Here is a 17,686-nt window from a genome sequence, read left to right on the forward strand (position 1 = left end):
GGACAGACAACAAGATTTTAGTTGTATTCTGGTGTTCATCTATTCTCCTGCTGAGCAACATCTGCTGACAGCAAACCCATGCCCAGCTGGGATATAGGCACTGGCTTTTACATGTTCCTCTAAAGCATCCTATACTTAATCTCCTTAAAAAAATCCCTTTATCTACTATAAATACTCTTCTCACTGAAATACTAATACATCTACTGAGGCTTTAACCTAGTCCAAGGTTTTGGCCTAGTGACCACATTCACCATTATCTTGAACACTTACTTCACTGAAACAATGTCCCAGATCCATGTCTCAGGGAAGTACTTCCGGACAGTCTCCATCTGATTGCCATCAACCATATCTTCTGCCATGCCATAACTCAATTCTCCATGCAGATTCATTGCAGAGACTAACAAATTTATTCAATTACAGGAAGAAAGGAAAAGATGTGTCAAACTCCATTCTAAACCAGGACAACTACTTTCCTTCCAGGTAGTTGTTATACTTAGGTCAAATTTTACAATTTTAAGAACAGCTTTGATATCTTAGCCACTGTAAACATAAATTTCTCTGTTGCCATCTCAGTATTTAATTTTTCTTAATGTTGCCACTCTTCCTACAGAGATTGGATGGATTTAAGCATTCTTCCCCCACCACCAGCAAACCCCTCAGTGCCAAAAGAACCATGCATGACGATATGAGGGCATACTTCTATAGCAATACAGAATCAAATGTGAATCTTACTGTCCCCAGATATTATGGTGGCACACTGTTTAATAATCTGGTTGAAGAACTGATTGCATTTATATGTGACCAGAAACAGAAGCCACACTAAGCCCTCCATCTAGGAATTTTTTAAAAATGAAAATGGGTCTTTACATCTCTGGCCATCTCACAGTATTGCATGCTGTTGTGCCTTATGAAAGGCTTTTCCATCAGCCTTAGAAGACTTTACATTTTACCAAAGCAGACAGCTGTCTTGAGCCATAGTCTGATGACAAATCCCCCTTTTCAAAACCAAAGATCTGATCCTTATGAATAGGAGGCTATAAGCTGTCATTGGACCAAAAGCTACAATTATTTAATTGGAGCTGGGATACTGCAGCATAAAACTCAGAAAATGGAAGCGATATAGGTGATTCTTTTATATAGTCTTTCTAATCTCAGATCTGTTTAAGAATGCAAGCAAAAAAAAAGCAATATCATTCTCTGTCTTCACAGTCACTGAATCTGCAGAGAAGTGACATGACCTACCTAGTCCCTTACAATCATGTAAATGGGGAAACTGGGAACAGAACCAAATTTTTCAGCCCTCAGTGATATACTATCAACCCATGAGATTATACCACTTTCTCATTTGTCTTGGTCCATTTTCGCCCCAGTTGCTCCTCTAGCTAGAATGTGGCTGCCTAGAGACAGATGCTCCTTTTTTAGGCTTCCATAGCTGGACTCAGATCTGATGGGAAAGAACCTCCATTACTTTGTGCTGAAAGACTCCTTTAGTGCCTACAAGCCCTCTGCTGATGTAGGGGCTGTCATGGGAGTCACCAAGCACACACAGTTCTAGCCAGGCACACATCTGGCTGCCTGGGAAGATGTAGGCAGAGGTGAATCAGTTTCATATTGCAGGACTAGTTTCAGAAGGGAGGGATCCTGAATTAGGTCAGCATATCTGAACACAATCAGATCTGCCTGTGTAATTAATATTCAAAGGTTCAAAGAGGGAAGGAAAGAAGCAGGGTGGTAAATTTTGGGAGGTTGTGTGGGAGGTAAAACCAAAAAGGTACTAGAACCACTGTAACTCCTTTCCATCATGTGTTCTGGGTAATGCTCGCAGAGTTCAGGCTTATGGATCTTGCTGCTAGTGAAGACTTTTAAGCCCAATTCCTAGTAAACAAAGAGAAAGAAGAACAAAAAATATGCAAAAAATTTGTTTGAAAATAAACTTTATTTAGTATGTCAAGAATGGATGTACCTAAATCTGGTATTGATCAGAATAACAAAGGCTTGTATGTAAATTCCAGATAGGCTGGTTTGACACAGATGGGGAGTCTCTATCACGTTATTCTCGTACTAAAGCTAAATCCTGGCATGATCAGATGGAAAGGTAAGGCCACACGCCTACCTTGGGGACAGCTGCCTGCATGAAAATGGCACGTGTGAAATGCACTGGAGTGAGGGTACTGAAAAAACTTTGTGCAGGACTCTTTGGGTGGGTATGCATGGATTTCTTGGTTATCAAATTAACTGATGCTTTAATGAAGACCTATTTAAACCAGAGAAAGGTTTCACATAAAAGTGAATGAGGACTTTCTAATATTATGGCACTAGAGGTAACTTCTAAGGACTGTTTCCCTACCCAAGACCATTTGCAGATGTCTCTACTATGAGGAGACCTTTTAACATTTTAAGGGTTTAGAGTTACTATGTATGGGATAAGTAGATGAGGGAATTGGGCCTGGTTATTTTCTTGCATACAAACATAAGCAAATTTAGAGCAAATTAACTATTTTTTTTTTTATAAAAAGCCCTTCAGGGTAGGTGAGAAGAAGAGAGGAGGGAATTAAAAAGGGGAACAAAAGAGAAAAATGAAAGGCTGGTGCTTACTTTGAGAATGTTGTAGGCATCCCCTTCACCATCAGAAGAAATGGGTATGTAGAGAAATCCATTTAATGACAGATTGTCAAGTGACACACATGGATTGACATTGTCTTCTTCCAAGTAGTAGTCCCTGAAGCTATAACCCTGGCTTTCCTTCAGTGGGAGAAGATTATATACCTGAGGAAATGCAAAGAACAGGGAACAATGCAGCAGGTCACCACTTACAGGGACAGATACAACCTAAACTCCACTGGTAAATGCCAGCTTCTCAAAAGCAAGTGTAAGTTATACAACTGTAAAAATACACAGCCCCATAGTGTTATATATAGTGCTGTTAGTGAGTGCTTGCTTCATTCTTGCACTTGCTCATTACCAAAAGTAGCCAAGACTCACAGAGCTGGGAGAAAGCTCATTTTCAGGCTTCATAAGGAGAACACTCTTGTCCACTGCACGGAGGGCACACAGGGATCTTGGAGAGGTGTGGAGTTGCAGATGTGTGTTGGAAGCAGGAAGACCTTCCTTGGGTGCAAAACTCAATCTCACCTGCAAATCCAAAAGGAAGTTCAAGGAACTGCTTTTCCAGACATTGTTACATTATTATTCTGACACTTCTAGCTGTGTGAACTGAGGTCAGCTAGTGTCTAAAGGATATTCATCTTTGATCTATGCAATTAATAAGGATGAGTGATTATCTTTTTGTTTCTGTCTTGCTCCCCTTTTTTTGTTTTCATAGTTTTGTAGTTTATTCTGGTCACCAGTCCTCAGCCAAAATCTGGTCAGGACATTTTATGAACCCATTGTGAATTCTGCCTTCATTCTGGAAATCCAAACTGAGCTGCTGTCCATAAGAAAACATGGGTTGCACAAACCATGACTTGAACTCACTTTATTGGGGAGGCACATTTCAACCTGGAAATCCTGTGAACTGGCGATGACTTCCCCGCTGGGTGAAGTGGTGTACACAAGCATCTGTGCCACGGGAGCAATTGCTGCCTCGACAGAGAAGCTCAGCCGAAATGTCCCAGAAGCTAACAGAGAGAACAAAAGACTATTCAGTATGTAAGAGGTTCCAGTATATGCATTTGCCTTCACCAAAAATAAAAAAGTCAATTCACTCCTGATGAACATTTTTAGTTATCAGGGGCCGGCCAACTGTCACATAGCTAAAATTTATGGTTACTGCGGAAGACACCTGCATTCAAAGACTGATTGTGAATTGACAAAACACATGAGTTTGGTTTTAGGAAATGGCCAAAACATTACACTTATTTTTGGTTGAATTTTCTAACATTTTCTCATTAAAAAGTAGCACGTGTTAGAACTCAGAGAAAACCAAAACCACTTCATCTGAAAAGACCTAATTTTTAAAATTCAAGTATTACATGCAAAGTTTGAATGAAATGTTAAATTCAGTGTTTGAATTGAAGCATTTTATCTCTATCCCCCCTGCTCCAAATTACCATCAGAAATGCTAAATACGCATAGATCTGCTCACCATCTCCAGGATTCACAGGCAGATCATGGGTGTCAGCTAATACGATTTGTCCCTTGGCCATCACCTGTGTAACAGAGAAATCTTCCTGGAATTGTTGTTCCCAGTGTTGGAAGGAGAAGGAATGTTCACTGGGTTAATTGTAAGAGTGTGAACAGCACCAAGAAGATTCTAAAGAAGTGCCAAGCTGGAATTTACTGGGTCTTTGGAGACAGAAATATTTGCTCCTAGGAAGATAATGCTTATTTCTGCTTTTGTACATATTACATGTGTAGATCAGGTTCAAATGCATTTTGCCTCTAACCACACATCTGAACATTTTTAACAATTTGGAACAGACTGGAGATCAGAAAGTCTCCTCATTCCTCTCTCAGTTGCATCATGAAAGAGTATGAAGAAAAATTTCACCAGGATTAGTTTTATAACTGCACAAAGTTGGGACAGAAGACCACAGGATGCAAAGAATAAGAGCTTGAACAAGGTACTTGGAGTCAGGCAGTAAGCAATAGCCTAAATGCTTCCTGTAATTCCCTCATTTCTAGAAGATTTCTTTTGCACAGTCAAAAATGCTTTTTATTCAGTTACTTTTGAAATTGAATATTTATTCCATAACACCGTATTTGAATTTCAAGATGTGGGATCCACATCTGTAATAATGGAAATTCTCTTGCTGTTTGTTTACCCACTTTAAGTATGTACATACTTAAAATCAATTTTCCCAGGCAACTGGGGTAAACAGGTATCTTGTCCTTCCATGAATTGTTAGAAGTCTTGAAAATAAGCACATAGACATCTCTAGCATAGGTTTCTATTTCCTTTTTTCAATATCAGCCTAAATCCCCTGATGTTCTGTGCAATCCACCGGAACTGAAGTGTCTGTTCCACTGATATTTTTATTGTTCTCCAAAGCTACTCTCATCTTCTCTGCTAGTGTCATTAAATAGGATAACCAGAAAAACAAATTTAGGGAGAAAGACATTCTATTTGGATATTCATTTGAATCTTCCTGTTTTCCCAAGAGAGACTGACATGTCATTGTTTGGTCACAGTTCAATTAGTCTCTCTTCTCTGATCCCCAAAATGGACAAATTAATCGTTCTTAAAGCCAGCATATTACAGTCTGTTCCAATTACTGCGGTCTCCCAAAATTCTGCACATAGAAGACAGAGAAAAGAGAAAGATTAGCGAAGTTTATTTAGATTGCACTGTTGCAGGCCACACTTTCCATTTCAAATGCTCTCCATCATTCCTGGCCATCTAGCAGTGCTCTGGTTGCTCATCATGGAACATACACAGAGGTTACACAGGATTTTCTGTGACTGTAGATCAAAGTAACCCCAAATATGTCTTACCAAATAATAAATGACAATTTTCTTCTGCTCCCCTATGGCCTCTGGTGTGAAGATATAGTGCACTTGGACCTCTGCTGAGGAGCCACAACTTAATGTCTCGGGCTTTGGCTCAATTTTGAGGAAGCTCTTACTGAGGGAGTAAGAGCGAGTTACTCTGCGTGTGGTATGCTCGTAGGATGGTGTCATCCAGTCACTGTCATAACAGTTCAGTTCAGGTTTATGATCTGCCTGAGAAGGAAGAATAAAAGGTTCATAGCCAAACAAAATCAGCTATAAAGACACAAAGAAGTCCACAGAAAAAATTTGGATATGTTCTGTATTTCGCATTCTTAGGAGATTGTGGATAACATGCAGAGAAGGCACAGGGAAGTGAGGTGACCCACCAAGAAACTTGCCTTGCTTTCCAATTAGCAGAAAAGACTGATAACCCATGGACAGACATTTCCCCTGTTGAAGAGTAAGACAGAGGCTTACCCCTGTCTCTGCCACTCACTCGGATTTCCAGGGAGAGTTCTGTGAAGCTGGTAGTGTCTATGGAAAACCAGGATTGTCCTTGCTCATCTGTAGTGTAATTCCCTTTGTATTTGTTTCCACCCACAGTAATTGTGATGGTTTCATTGGCAATTGGAGTATCAGTGCCATCGACCAGCTTCACCTAACAAAGCAATAACAAACTTCAGGTTTTAGACTAGCAACAGAAAACAATTCCCAAGTAATACAGCCTCTTCCGTCTTTTCCTTATTGCCAGCAGGATATTTCTTGATAGAGAAGAACAAAGGAAAATGATGTGGAAATGTGCGAGGCATGCATGCTCTGAGTTGTCTGAGGGAACAACTGAGAAAATTCTCAGCAAAACAAAGCAGTCAGCCCATGGAAATGTTCTGTTAGGATCCTAAGTTGCTCAATAGTTTTAACTCCCCCGGCCAGCTTCATCTGGGACCTCCACCACATACCAGCTGCCTCTTGAACCATGTAACCCACACACCCCACTACTCCATCTGATGGGATTGTGCACTTGCGTGTTTGCTGTGCCACTCATTGCCCATGGTCTCAGAAGTTCCCTACCATCCCAAAGAGTGGGATCCCTGGTTTGTACGTGTAGTCCAACAGGTCAAAGTGGATTTTGCTCATGGTGGATGTGATACCACAGGAGCCTGTTCCAGTCATCTCTATTCCTGAGACAGAGCAGAGGAAAGAGGGATTATTAATGAATTTCTAGTCATGTTACTCCACCTTCCACATGTTTGCCTTCCACAGGTTTGCTCCTGTTATGGCCTGCCATCATTTTGCCTTCATGTCCTTCATACCTGTGCCATCTTCTGTGATCTTGCCTTGTACCTCGATGCTCATCTCATATCCCTTGCGTAGGAGCTGAAACACCTTGGTCCTCACCATGCCAGAAACACACCCACGAGCATCTGCCTAAGCAAGTGATTGGAGAGAAAATTGAGATTCTGTGAACAAAGCTTGTGCATTGAGGAATGGGCTTGTTACCCGAAGCCCAACATGCTAAACTGCTGTTCATTAAATTCCAGAATTTCTGCAAGGGTTGTCTCCAAAACCAGAACTTTTGTTGAGCCTGTTTCCTAGTGTTTCATCCACATATTTTCTGTGTTCTGTGAGGTACCTGACACACAGTTTTCCAAGGGTCACACTGGTTTCCTTGTTAATTCTCTCCTGCCTTAGATCTGTTTCTCTTCCTGTTTCTTCCATTGTCTTCTCTCTTTATCTTGTTGCTTTTTCTCCTCTACTTGACCCATATACAATACCACCTTATCTTTGTTCTCCTTGTTCTCTATACAGCCTTCTTGTTTTCTCCTCATCTTTGCTCCTTGCTCACAGTCAGTCCCTCTCACAGTTAAAAAAAGATTCTTTTCTCAGTTTGTGGAACAATAGCAAAGACCTCATGGCTGGCAGCTGGAGGTTTGTCACTAGTTTCAATGGAGTCAGGTTTTCATCATCAGTTCTGTTTCCAGTTTAATGATCTCTCTGTTAAGATTGCCTTCCTCTGAGATTGTCTGCTTTTCCCTGGAGAGAATGCTATCTCTGATGCCTACTATCTCCAAACATATTTGATCTTTCTTGAGACAACACTGCCCATTAACCTTCAGAAAAAACACTACATTTTGATCTTGGGACTCACCCGCCTAGTGAATTCTTCACACACGGATTCTGTTTCTTTTCCGTAACAACTTGAAGCAGACTGGGAAAATTTCCGGCACACTTGGACATTCACCAAACCAGGAACGGGCTTCCCATAGGTGTACCTAGGTGTGTTAAACAATGTATCAGATAGGGAGACAGTCACAGTCACCCTCAGACACATCTCCTTAAAGACCTCTGTGGATGATTTCCTAATACTTTCTAAAAGCTGACTAATCTGACATTTTAATGATTTCCATCACTTCCATAGTGAGATTCTTCCATCATCCATGGAAGATACATTCATCCCGTTCTAGGTGGTACATCTCTGCAGAAAAAGGTTGAATTCAGAAAATTATTTCATCCAGGAGCATTTGTGTATTACAAACTGCTCAGAGTTCAATAAAGAAATTGAAAGGCAAACAGGTAATCAGAAGGAGCAATTTATGAGCGAGTTAAAAATGAGAACACTGGGTTAGCATCACCAATTCAAATGATGTCTGATCTGACATCTTGGAGTAATTGAGGGTTCAGTATTGGCATAAAAGCTCTACCTAAAGATGTGTAAAGACAGAAAGAGGAAATGTGAAATTATCTGGGAAGAGGAAGATGCAGATTTGTTTGACATAATCTTTTAAGGAACACAGGGAAGACCCTTCACTTCGACTGTTCAGGTCAAGAACACATGTTCAGGACTGACAGAATGAAATAAGTGTTCACTATATGCCTGGGAAAAGTTAAAAAACCCTCCCTGAGCATTTCTTTTGGTCCTCAGCAAAAAGACAGAGTGAAGGATAAGCAAGAGAGATTTACTGGAGCTCTGTGACTCACAGACCACAGACAGACACTGGAAGCTCTTTGTCCTTAATAGTGATCACCTCTGGAACCTTCACCAGGACCTCGAACCTGGGCAGCACTAGATGGAAGAGAGAAAGTCTGGTATGAGAAGAGTGAATAGGAGCTGTGTACTACACAGCAACCCAAGCATAGGGCCAGGATCATCTTCATATAAACCTCTCTGTGGTCTTCAATATAATCTCTACCCCTTCCTAGGTTTTCTCAGCCTTCAGCACACTTTGGGTTCAAAGGCAATTAAGGAAGTTTGTAGTCCTTATCTTACCATATTGGCAGCACAGGCTTACATGGCACCAGACAGCTCAGCAGATCCATCACCCGTGTCCATTCACAAGGACACACTGGTCCTGTGTGATGTCTTCACAATGCATAATTTGCAGGTGGGACTTGGAGCAGCATGTTCCACCTTTGTAATTTATCACATTGAAAAGCTCCAAATCATTGATTCTCATGGCTGATTCTTACTGTTCTGGAGATCCAGAGTTGCTCCTAAGCTCACTTAGATGGTATCACCGTGGGATATCATCCTGCATACCCAGAGAGTTCAAGTGAATCTAGCCACAGACTCTCAGATCTATATTTTCAAGTGGAAAAGGCAGCACTAGAGCTCAATATAAAGGGGCACAAGTAAAATACATATTTTTGCTCCTGAGCATTGTGTTACATCCCTCTTCCCATATTGCATCCTGCAGCCCTACATCTCCAACTCCTCATGCCCAGGACTGGACAGGAGCATGTAATGTCCTGCTTCCAGGTGGTGTGGCTGAGGGTTTTTTCACAGTTCAAGGAAATGACAGCAGACTGGGTGCACACCCAGGAAAAGGAAAATAACCCTGGTTTATACAGTTTAGACAGAAATTTGCCTCTAAGATGGGAAGCAAGACTCAATGTTTCAGCCCCAGACTGTAAGAGAAATAATAATGGGAGCGACTCATAAGAAAAAGGCTAAAGGACAAAGGAAAGAAAAATCAGTTTAGGAGGAGGCTAACAAAGGGACATAGCATCTTTGATTTTGGGGCATGCAGAATAGTCTTTGTGGGACGAGGAGCAGGCCATCTGTCACCATGGCAGGTTGCAGCCTATAGCCTGGCTTGTGGTCAAATTATTTACCATGCCTGACTCGAAGCCAAATAAACCATCTCTCATGGACTTCAATGGTAATCTATGGGCTGCATATTCCCAAAACAGCAGGTCCTGATCAATGGATCTGCTGTTTCTGGAATAAACATCTGGTCTTTATGCAGAGTCAGTGAAGAGCCTGGGAGTGTGAAGCACTGGCCAATCAGCCTTCTCAAATGTGTACTACAGTCAGAATGCATGTTTATGATCACCCAAGAGGCTTTGTTAGAGAGCTGGGGGTTAAAAGGCTCCCTGAAGCAGCATATTTCTCCTTACTCAGTCTCTCCTAGCAGTCTTTTTGTAACATTCATGGATTGTTCTCCAATCACAAGTTTTCTACCAAACACGTTGTCTAAGTTTTCACAGAAAAAAGGAAGAGCAAAAATAGAGAGGACTATGAATGGGAAAGAGACCTTATGCAGGTGATGAGAGAAGCAAAATAGAGCCACCAAAATATCGTCACCTCTTACACTCATATCTAGTGCTACTTGCAACAAGCTGCTGGACTGGAATCAACTGAGACAAAGCCAGCTGAAATTGATGCCACAAGCCATACACAGGAATTCTGGCATGTCCTGTGCTCCCCAGAGCACTTTGAGCAAATACAAGCTCGGGCAGGTTGCAGAGATGCCATAAAGTCAGCAACCAACCACTTCTGATACTTAGTGCTCTCTGGCTCAGTCCCTATGAACCCCATTGCCTGTTATATTCTGTCCCTCCCTTCTCCATGTTGTTCCCAGGAAATTCCAAATTAAGTCGTCACAGTAAAAGGCATTACTGCGAAATTCCTCTCCTTACCAAATTCCTCCACACTGAAGGTGTGCTCCACATGGGATGAGAAGCTCTTCTGCACAACAATTTTGTAGAAGCCTTGGATGGGGTCCGAGGTGAGGGGGAAGGAGAGCTGTGTAAAGCCTGTTTCTAGTTCCACCCCTTGCCACTGGTACACCCGGTTCCTCTGGGGATCCTGCAGGTGAGGGTAACAGTGTCACAAGACAGTACAGGAGAATGCCAGGGACAGAGCAGTGCAGTGCCCAGTGCATGCACATCCCAGATGGGAAATACCTACCTATTTAACAATCTGTCATTATTTAACCATCTGTGAGGTTCTGAAAGTACGTACCTGCCAATTCTGTGTAACTTGCACGCAAGAAAACTTTTAAACACTTTTGTGTTGTCTCCCCCTCAGCTGTACCCACAAAGGACGGGGCCAGGAAGCTAGGCAAGACAGACTGGCAGAGTAACAGAAGGGAACAGAACTGATATCAGAAGTAAGTGAAGCACATGGAGAAAAGGGGGAGTTTCAGCTTCTTTGACTGGCCATACATCATACAAAAGTTTTGGTTTTCCCCTGGATGGAATGAAGACTGCTGAAGTACCAGTATACAATCTGCTGAGGAAGTAGACACCTGATTTATCTATAGGACTGAGAAATGTACATGTATAAGAGTCCTAAGCTAGTGGTTGGGTGGGGGAATGGTGACAGGAGCAGAAGAAAGTATACTTCCACATATAGGCATCCAGCTGATCCTCCCTTGTATCTCCATGCTTCTAATGCTGGAGCTGAAGTCTCACCACTACTACATTTGTGTATTGCTCATTATTAACTGACCATCAATAATTAATCCCCTGAGCCCCAAATTTCTTGTAGAAACAGCACAGTGATTCTGTGTAGTTTAATGCATCCTTGTACCTTGGCTGTCACCAAAAGTTTATTTACTCTAGATAGGTGTGTGACTCAAGGTATGTGACTATGTGCATTAACTTCACTGAGATATTATCTCAGGGCTTAGGGAAAATGGAGATGTGAATGATATTCTCCCAGCTGGAGGTCATCAATCAAGAAAAGGCAGAAGAGGGGCCGTGTTCCCAAGAAGCCACCTGGGAGGGTGGCACAGTCAGTAAAATGCATCCCATGGCTCTGACCAAATCCTCTTCATCATCATGTTTCAACCCTGCTGAAAAGCTCACCACTTATTGTGAGGGACATCACTGAGCTTCCTTGGAAAAGGAATTCAAGAAAATATTTATAGTAAATGTTTACATTTCAAGCTGGGTTTGTGAACTTGTTGCCATTCCTGTGATGTATCTATAGGGAAGGCCTGAAAACAAGTTTGTTTTCTTCCTCAGAAAGGTGTTCTATTCTTTTTTTAATTCCATAAGCAACAGATCAGGATAACAGTTCAGAAGTAGCAGACTCAGAGTAACTTCTGCCTTTGTGCTTCACTAAGATAAATTAGTAGCATCCAGGATGTGGATTGATGGACATTTATTTCCTTAGAAGTGCTGACACTTAGGCTGTCACCTTTCTTCACTCCTGCCACTCTTTCCTTTGGTCCAGTCCAAATTTCATGGAATCATGTGGTAAACTGCACTGACAGATCTGTTCTGGCTGAAGAAAGTACTCTAGAGCAAACCAGTGAATTTTCTGCCACAGGAGTTCCCACTCTACGAGAATGCCTTGTAGACAGCTGTGAAATGCAAACAAAGGGCAGTACTGGGCTGAGAAGGAGCATTGAGGAAGGGAGAGGGGATGGTGAGGATGAAGGACAAGGCCTACATGAGCTGGCTTAAACAGCACAGACAAACACCATGCTTTACAGGCTAGAGCTGAAATAACAGATGTCCTTACTAGGATTTAAAAGTGAAGGCTTTCATGATATTGACACATAAACACAAAGGTTATTAAATTATTCAGCTTATCAGAGACATATTTCTGGAGGTGTATGTCTGCAGAAAATGTATTTGTTCTTACTCCTTTCATTAAATTCCTGTAGTCAGTAAAGTATCATCTCACTGGAAGGGAAGGGACTCCATGGGACATCCCTAGCAAAAGGTTGCTCTGAGACGCTCCCCTTGGCCTGCAAATCCACCTGACCTCCCACTGTCTCACTCTTCTTTCTCCAATATTCACAGATCATCAGTGGCCCACCAGCTCTGCAGCTCTTTTTTGGAAGTTTGTTGATGGGAAGGGAGAATGACAGCACTCTGAAAAGAGGATACAATAAAGCAGCACAGCTGGTTTTGGCCTACCTTATGCCTCCTCTATTGTGATGACTCTCCAGCTCTAGACAGAGATGGTGCAGAATGGAGACAGCAACCCCATGCAGCAAGGAACAGTAAAAGGACTGACTACACAGGACTCATTAATCACGTAAACCAAAATAAATTTTGTGCACACTAATTACAGGGTCTGTCCATGTCATCATAATTTTTTTCAAAAGAAGATATCCGAAATAATAATTGTAAATTTTGGGTTCTCATCTGAAAAAGTGAGAGCTTAAATCATTGAAACATCCTTCCTATTAACTTTTGCCTGCCACTGAAGTTAAATCATTAAAAAAACCCCAACCAAACAGACAAAAAGAATGTGCTTGGGAGGGCAGGGAATGTCTACTTACCTAATTTAGTTTGTTTGGTTTTGGTAGCTTATTTAACATTGGTCTCTAATTTCAGCTACACTTGGCAGAGAGAAACACTTAGTTCTGACTGGGAAGAGGAATAAGCCACTTTGATAACCTCAAGCCAAGTGTAGTTCTGTTCACAGCGTGGCTTGTAATGGTTAATTAGTTTTCTCCTACAACTCATTCTGTGATCAAAGAACCATTATTGGAACTTGTTTTGATGCCCAGCTACTCAGCCTTCCTTCAACCAAAGAGAAAAGGTCACATGCCTGTGATTTTTCCCTTGCCCCTCAGCCTGAAAACACCCCTGCTGGAGACTGGTAGCTCTGTGCCTGCACATTCTTCTGCAAATAATAATGTAGTTATCCACTCACCTGAACGTAGACAAAGGGAAACTGTAGGGAAAGAACAAAAGAAAATCAATGTTAGAAATATTAATCACAGGGAAGTAATTTCCAGATTTGGACTGAAGGGCAGAAGAACAAACTTCTTAGAAGTCCTTTGGGTTGTTCCCTTTCTGTACTTGTTCTTTTTTCTTGGTTCTTGATGGCTAAGGGAATCTTTTCATTTTAGGGTCCTGACCTTTTGTCTTACCACTGTATGAAGATGTGGTGAAACACAAGATTTCAAAGAACTTGTCTGCATGAGGAACTGATTGTCAAATAAAATGAAAGGTGAGCTTGCACCCCTGACCAGTTCCATAAAACTGAATTCTTGTCATGCCACTCTCTAAGTGTGGGATTTCACCCACTGCCAGAAACAACTGCACACCTGTACTACCAATGGAAACTTGTCCCACACATTTTTTTCAGTAATGACATCCCTGCCCACATGCTTAGCCACATACATTGATTTGCAAAGCTGGTTTTAAACATCTATATGCTTCTGAAAAGGGGGATTTTTTTTTCAACCATTAGAGACAGGTGGAATGTGTCCTAGGATAGAATATGGAACAGGTAAAGCATGGTGTGAGAGAGTATCATATGCTTTAATGGCTGTCTTCAGTGGTTCTGGGTGATGACAACAATGGTGTTAATTTAAGAATTAAATCTCCTGGCTAACAACAAGGAATTGAGGCTCTACCTTCTCATTCAGCGGGTAGAAGTCTTTGTCCAGGGAGACGATCCGAAACTGAACTGAAGAGTGTCACAGAAAAAAAGGAAATTCCACTGTTAAATTTGTAGCCATCACCAGGAAATGACAACGTTTCAATAATTTATTACTCAGATTTATTCCATGGATCAATAGGCTCTGAATTGAGATCTCTAAGTAATAGAAACAATTACTTCAGGCTCTTTCTCTTGCAGATAGTGAGAGGGAGATAAATTTAGAAGGATAATCAGGTCTTGGCTGAATTGAATTGTCTCTTGGGAGTGCCTGTCCTGCTTTGTTGATTCTGGTGCAGCCAAAGGAGATTATGCTTTGCAGTCATCCTAGTTTTGTGCCTCTACTTGAGTAGAATGAATTGGAGCCTGTGCCTACATCTGACTGAGATGCTGTGCCTGGAGAATGAAGATTAAGAATGATGAAAGTGACATGAACTAGACCTCAGCTGACAGAAATAAGCTTTACTGAGTACCTTAGATCCTCCCCGCCATGAAGAAACCTGAAAACTTTAATACAAGTATGACACCTCTGTAGAGTGGAGCCCTTAAGATTTTTTGTTGTCGGAGTAAGTACCAGCCCAATTCCTGGTACCTGTCTGTCCAGGCTTGTAGATGGGTTTGTCTGTCTGGACGAAGACCAAGCTTTCAGAATTCTTGACCAGCACTGACTTGCGGCTCTTGAACTGCAGTGTGTCCCCTGTCACCGTCACCGTGAGAAATGCCACTGATGTGCTATTGGATTTTGGAAGCTAAGGAGAATGAAGAGGATAAGTGCTTTACTGATTCACCCCATTGCACTGAGCGTTGAAGGAAGAAATGCTAGCTGGGTCAGAAAGTTCCCTAAAGGGACAAAAAACTCAGTGCACGGAGCAAGAAAAAAACTATTACCTTACGTCATTTATATACTTTTCTTAGATAAATACTGAACCTGATCTTATTCCATAACATGATTTTTCAAAAAAGAAAATTAACCTAAATTCATTAATTAGGGTATGGAATCTATTGCTTTCATTACTCACCAACCAGCCTTCTGCAGTAAAAAATTTGGAATAAGCTCCAGAAACAGCCATATGACTTCATGGACCTCACTGTCTTTAACAATCCCCCAGCTTCTAAAGTTTTCACTCCATGCTGATATTTTTAATCTCAGGCTTAGACATATCAAGCAAACATGGGGCACATTCTGTCAGTCAAAGTTCCAAAGACTTCTCTTAATACATGTATGCAGAAAAGTATCATGTGGGTCATAGAATTTGGTAATAGGGGAAAATTAGTCCTTGTAAGATTACCACTGTCAGTCATCCACAGTGAGTTAATTCTTTTGTTTGACTTAGCTTAGAGGTCTCTGATTGCAGTGTGTCTTATTTCTCATTTCTGGATTGTTTGGATCTACTATGCCACATCAATAAACATAAGAGATCATCCCACAGGGATGAGATACTCACAGAGAAAGGGATGCAGGTGAACACGTCTTTCTCTGACACCACATCATCAATCAAGCTCCTGTTCTCCCCTAGGTGCTCGAGCGTGGCACTCAGCGTCACAGACTCGTTCAGGTGGGTCAGCTGAACGCAGATTTTCTCATGAGAATCTGTGTGTATCAGAAAGGGCACCAGCACCATGTACTGCCTGTGAAGAGCGGGAAGCAAGAAAGATCAGAAATGTGAAACAGTTTTAAGGCAACAGTATTAAGTGAAGAGAAATTAACAAATCAGCATGCCTAATCCATTGCCATCCCTGTGAATTGCAGTGCATATAACATGAGCATTCATTTTATTTTGGGTTTATACATATTAAATGGTCTAACTAATTAGCCTAAAAGCAGGAAAATGCTTGCAGTAGAAGGAACAATTTCTATGCTAATAGAGAGTGCTTTACAAAGGATGTTTTGTTTGGCTTCACAGCAGGGAGTAAGGATGGTTTGAAAAGTTTCAGGCTGTTAATTGAATTTTGTATATCCCACAATCTCCTTTTGAGAGTCAAAGGCATTAGCTAAAAACAGTTGAGGAAAAAACCCACCCATTTGTCTGGCTGCTCCAGTCTTTGCCTATCCAGGTTTCCAAATCCTTCACATGCTGAGCAAAGATGTGAGTGCTTGCAGTTTGGGGCCTTATTAAGATGAGCACACAAAGGATTTCGGGGTGTAGTGTTTTATTTCAACTCAAGTGTACTTCCATCTTCAAAGAGCTTTTGACAAAGGTCCCTCACAGAGGACCCTTAAACTAAGCTGCCATTCAATAAAAGGGATAATTTTACTAATAAATCAAATTCTGATCTGGATTAATTGGTTGAAAGATAGGACAGAAGGGGTAGGAACCAGTGAAAACCTCCACAGTTTGTTGAGACCCCTGTTCTTCAGTACATACCTCACATCTCAGAAGTACAATTTTCTCATAATTATGCAGGATAAGGAAATTCTAAAAATTAACTTAGATATTTGTGGAAATTTTTTTTTTGTATGATAGAACTGAGTAGCAAAAATAGTTAATGAACTATTCATATAGGGAAAATAATAAGTGAGCTTCTACCACTCAGACTTGACCACTGTTGGTCAGCCTTGGAGTATTCTCAATCAGTAATAAGTAACAGACTGTCAGGAAGTGTTCAGAAAGGAACAGAGGCAAAATACAGATGCATCCATCCAGAGGTACATTTTTGCCTGGGCTCTGAGGTTTCTGGGGAGTCCTAAAGCTATTGTGGAGGCAGTGGGCTCCAGGCAGTACCTTCAACATGAGGCATCACTTTGATGAAATATAGCGAGGAGCCTGCTGGCAACTCTGCTCAGCCAGCGCTGCTGCAGAAACTGTGAAAGGAGGGAACTCCAGCCTCCCAGAGAGTGAGTTACAGCTTGTGACTCTCTGCTTTCTCCAGTGTTTCCTTTCTTCCACAACCTTCTTACCATGGCTTCAGCCCATGCTGCTTCCCTAATGCCATTCCCTCTGTCCCCTGTCAGTGGCACTGCCAATGTGACAATAACATCCAGTCTGCAGAAAGGACAGCATGACCTAGTTTGTGGGGAATCTGGCCTCATTTCTCTTCCTGTTCACTGTTCTGCTGAAATTTTGGCCAACTTGCAGAACTTCCCCTTAGGCTGGCTTCCCTGCCTATGAAACAAAGATATAAACATGCTGTTTATAGACCTCTCTTTAGGTGTTTTAGGATGTGTTGTTTAGAAGAGAAAGATGAATTAAATTACCATGAGTGTTTTAAGCAACTATGGTCACAAACCCCATGTACAGACACTCTAGGACAAAAAGCATCTGGGCTGACAAAAGAGACCTCAGCATGCAACGAGCTGCTCTGACAAGAGAGGCAGTGACTCTGACAGAGACATGCAGCAAGGAGCAATAGGAGACCCTGGAGATGGTGGCTAAGATAAAAATGCTGAGTTTGTCTATGCAGGGAAGGTAATACTGTAGCTTAAGTTGGAATAATGTCTGTCTGTGTATTGACTCTCAGCTGCTTTCTGGAACAAGCACCCAGCCAAAGAAAGCGGTGAACTTCATCAGCCCAAATCCATACCTGCCAATTCAAGTGTCATTATGGCCTCACACTTATGACCAAATGCACAATACTCCCAAGCATGTCCATTGCACTGTAAAACACCTTACATGCACAACCAGAGTA

General features: G+C 41.6%; 1 protein-coding gene across 3 annotated transcripts in view; it reads right to left on the reverse strand.

The window, feature by feature from the left end:
• The window catches only part of LOC110472356 (alpha-2-macroglobulin), a 36,228-nt gene that overhangs the window by 16,173 nt on the left and 2,369 nt on the right, over positions 1 to 17,686 (reverse strand). The window contains exons 3-19 of one of the 3 annotated variants that reach the window (XM_077781287.1): positions 15,505 to 15,688; positions 14,652 to 14,808; positions 14,037 to 14,089; positions 13,328 to 13,348; positions 10,348 to 10,516; positions 8,407 to 8,491; positions 7,577 to 7,700; positions 6,741 to 6,855; positions 6,499 to 6,608; positions 5,927 to 6,088; positions 5,434 to 5,661; positions 4,085 to 4,148; positions 3,475 to 3,617; positions 2,983 to 3,132; positions 2,596 to 2,766; positions 1,776 to 1,875; positions 271 to 397 (exon numbers count right to left, since the gene is read on the reverse strand). In XM_077781287.1, coding sequence (XP_077637413.1) covers positions 271 to 397; positions 1,776 to 1,875; positions 2,596 to 2,766; positions 2,983 to 3,132; positions 3,475 to 3,617; positions 4,085 to 4,148; positions 5,434 to 5,661; positions 5,927 to 6,088; positions 6,499 to 6,608; positions 6,741 to 6,855; positions 7,577 to 7,700; positions 8,407 to 8,491; positions 10,348 to 10,516; positions 13,328 to 13,348; positions 14,037 to 14,089; positions 14,652 to 14,808; positions 15,505 to 15,688 — 2,163 coding nt within the window. The remainder of the gene's footprint in view (positions 1 to 270; positions 398 to 1,775; positions 1,876 to 2,595; positions 2,767 to 2,982; positions 3,133 to 3,474; positions 3,618 to 4,084; positions 4,149 to 5,433; positions 5,662 to 5,926; positions 6,089 to 6,498; positions 6,609 to 6,740; positions 6,856 to 7,576; positions 7,701 to 8,406; positions 8,492 to 10,347; positions 10,517 to 13,327; positions 13,349 to 14,036; positions 14,090 to 14,651; positions 14,809 to 15,504; positions 15,689 to 17,686) is intronic. The other 2 variants (XM_077781286.1, XM_077781285.1) reach the window with 2 other exon arrangements.

Source organism: Lonchura striata, chromosome 2, assembly GCF_046129695.1.
Source record: "Lonchura striata isolate bLonStr1 chromosome 2, bLonStr1.mat, whole genome shotgun sequence".
Lineage (NCBI taxonomy): Eukaryota > Metazoa > Chordata > Aves > Passeriformes > Estrildidae > Lonchura > Lonchura striata.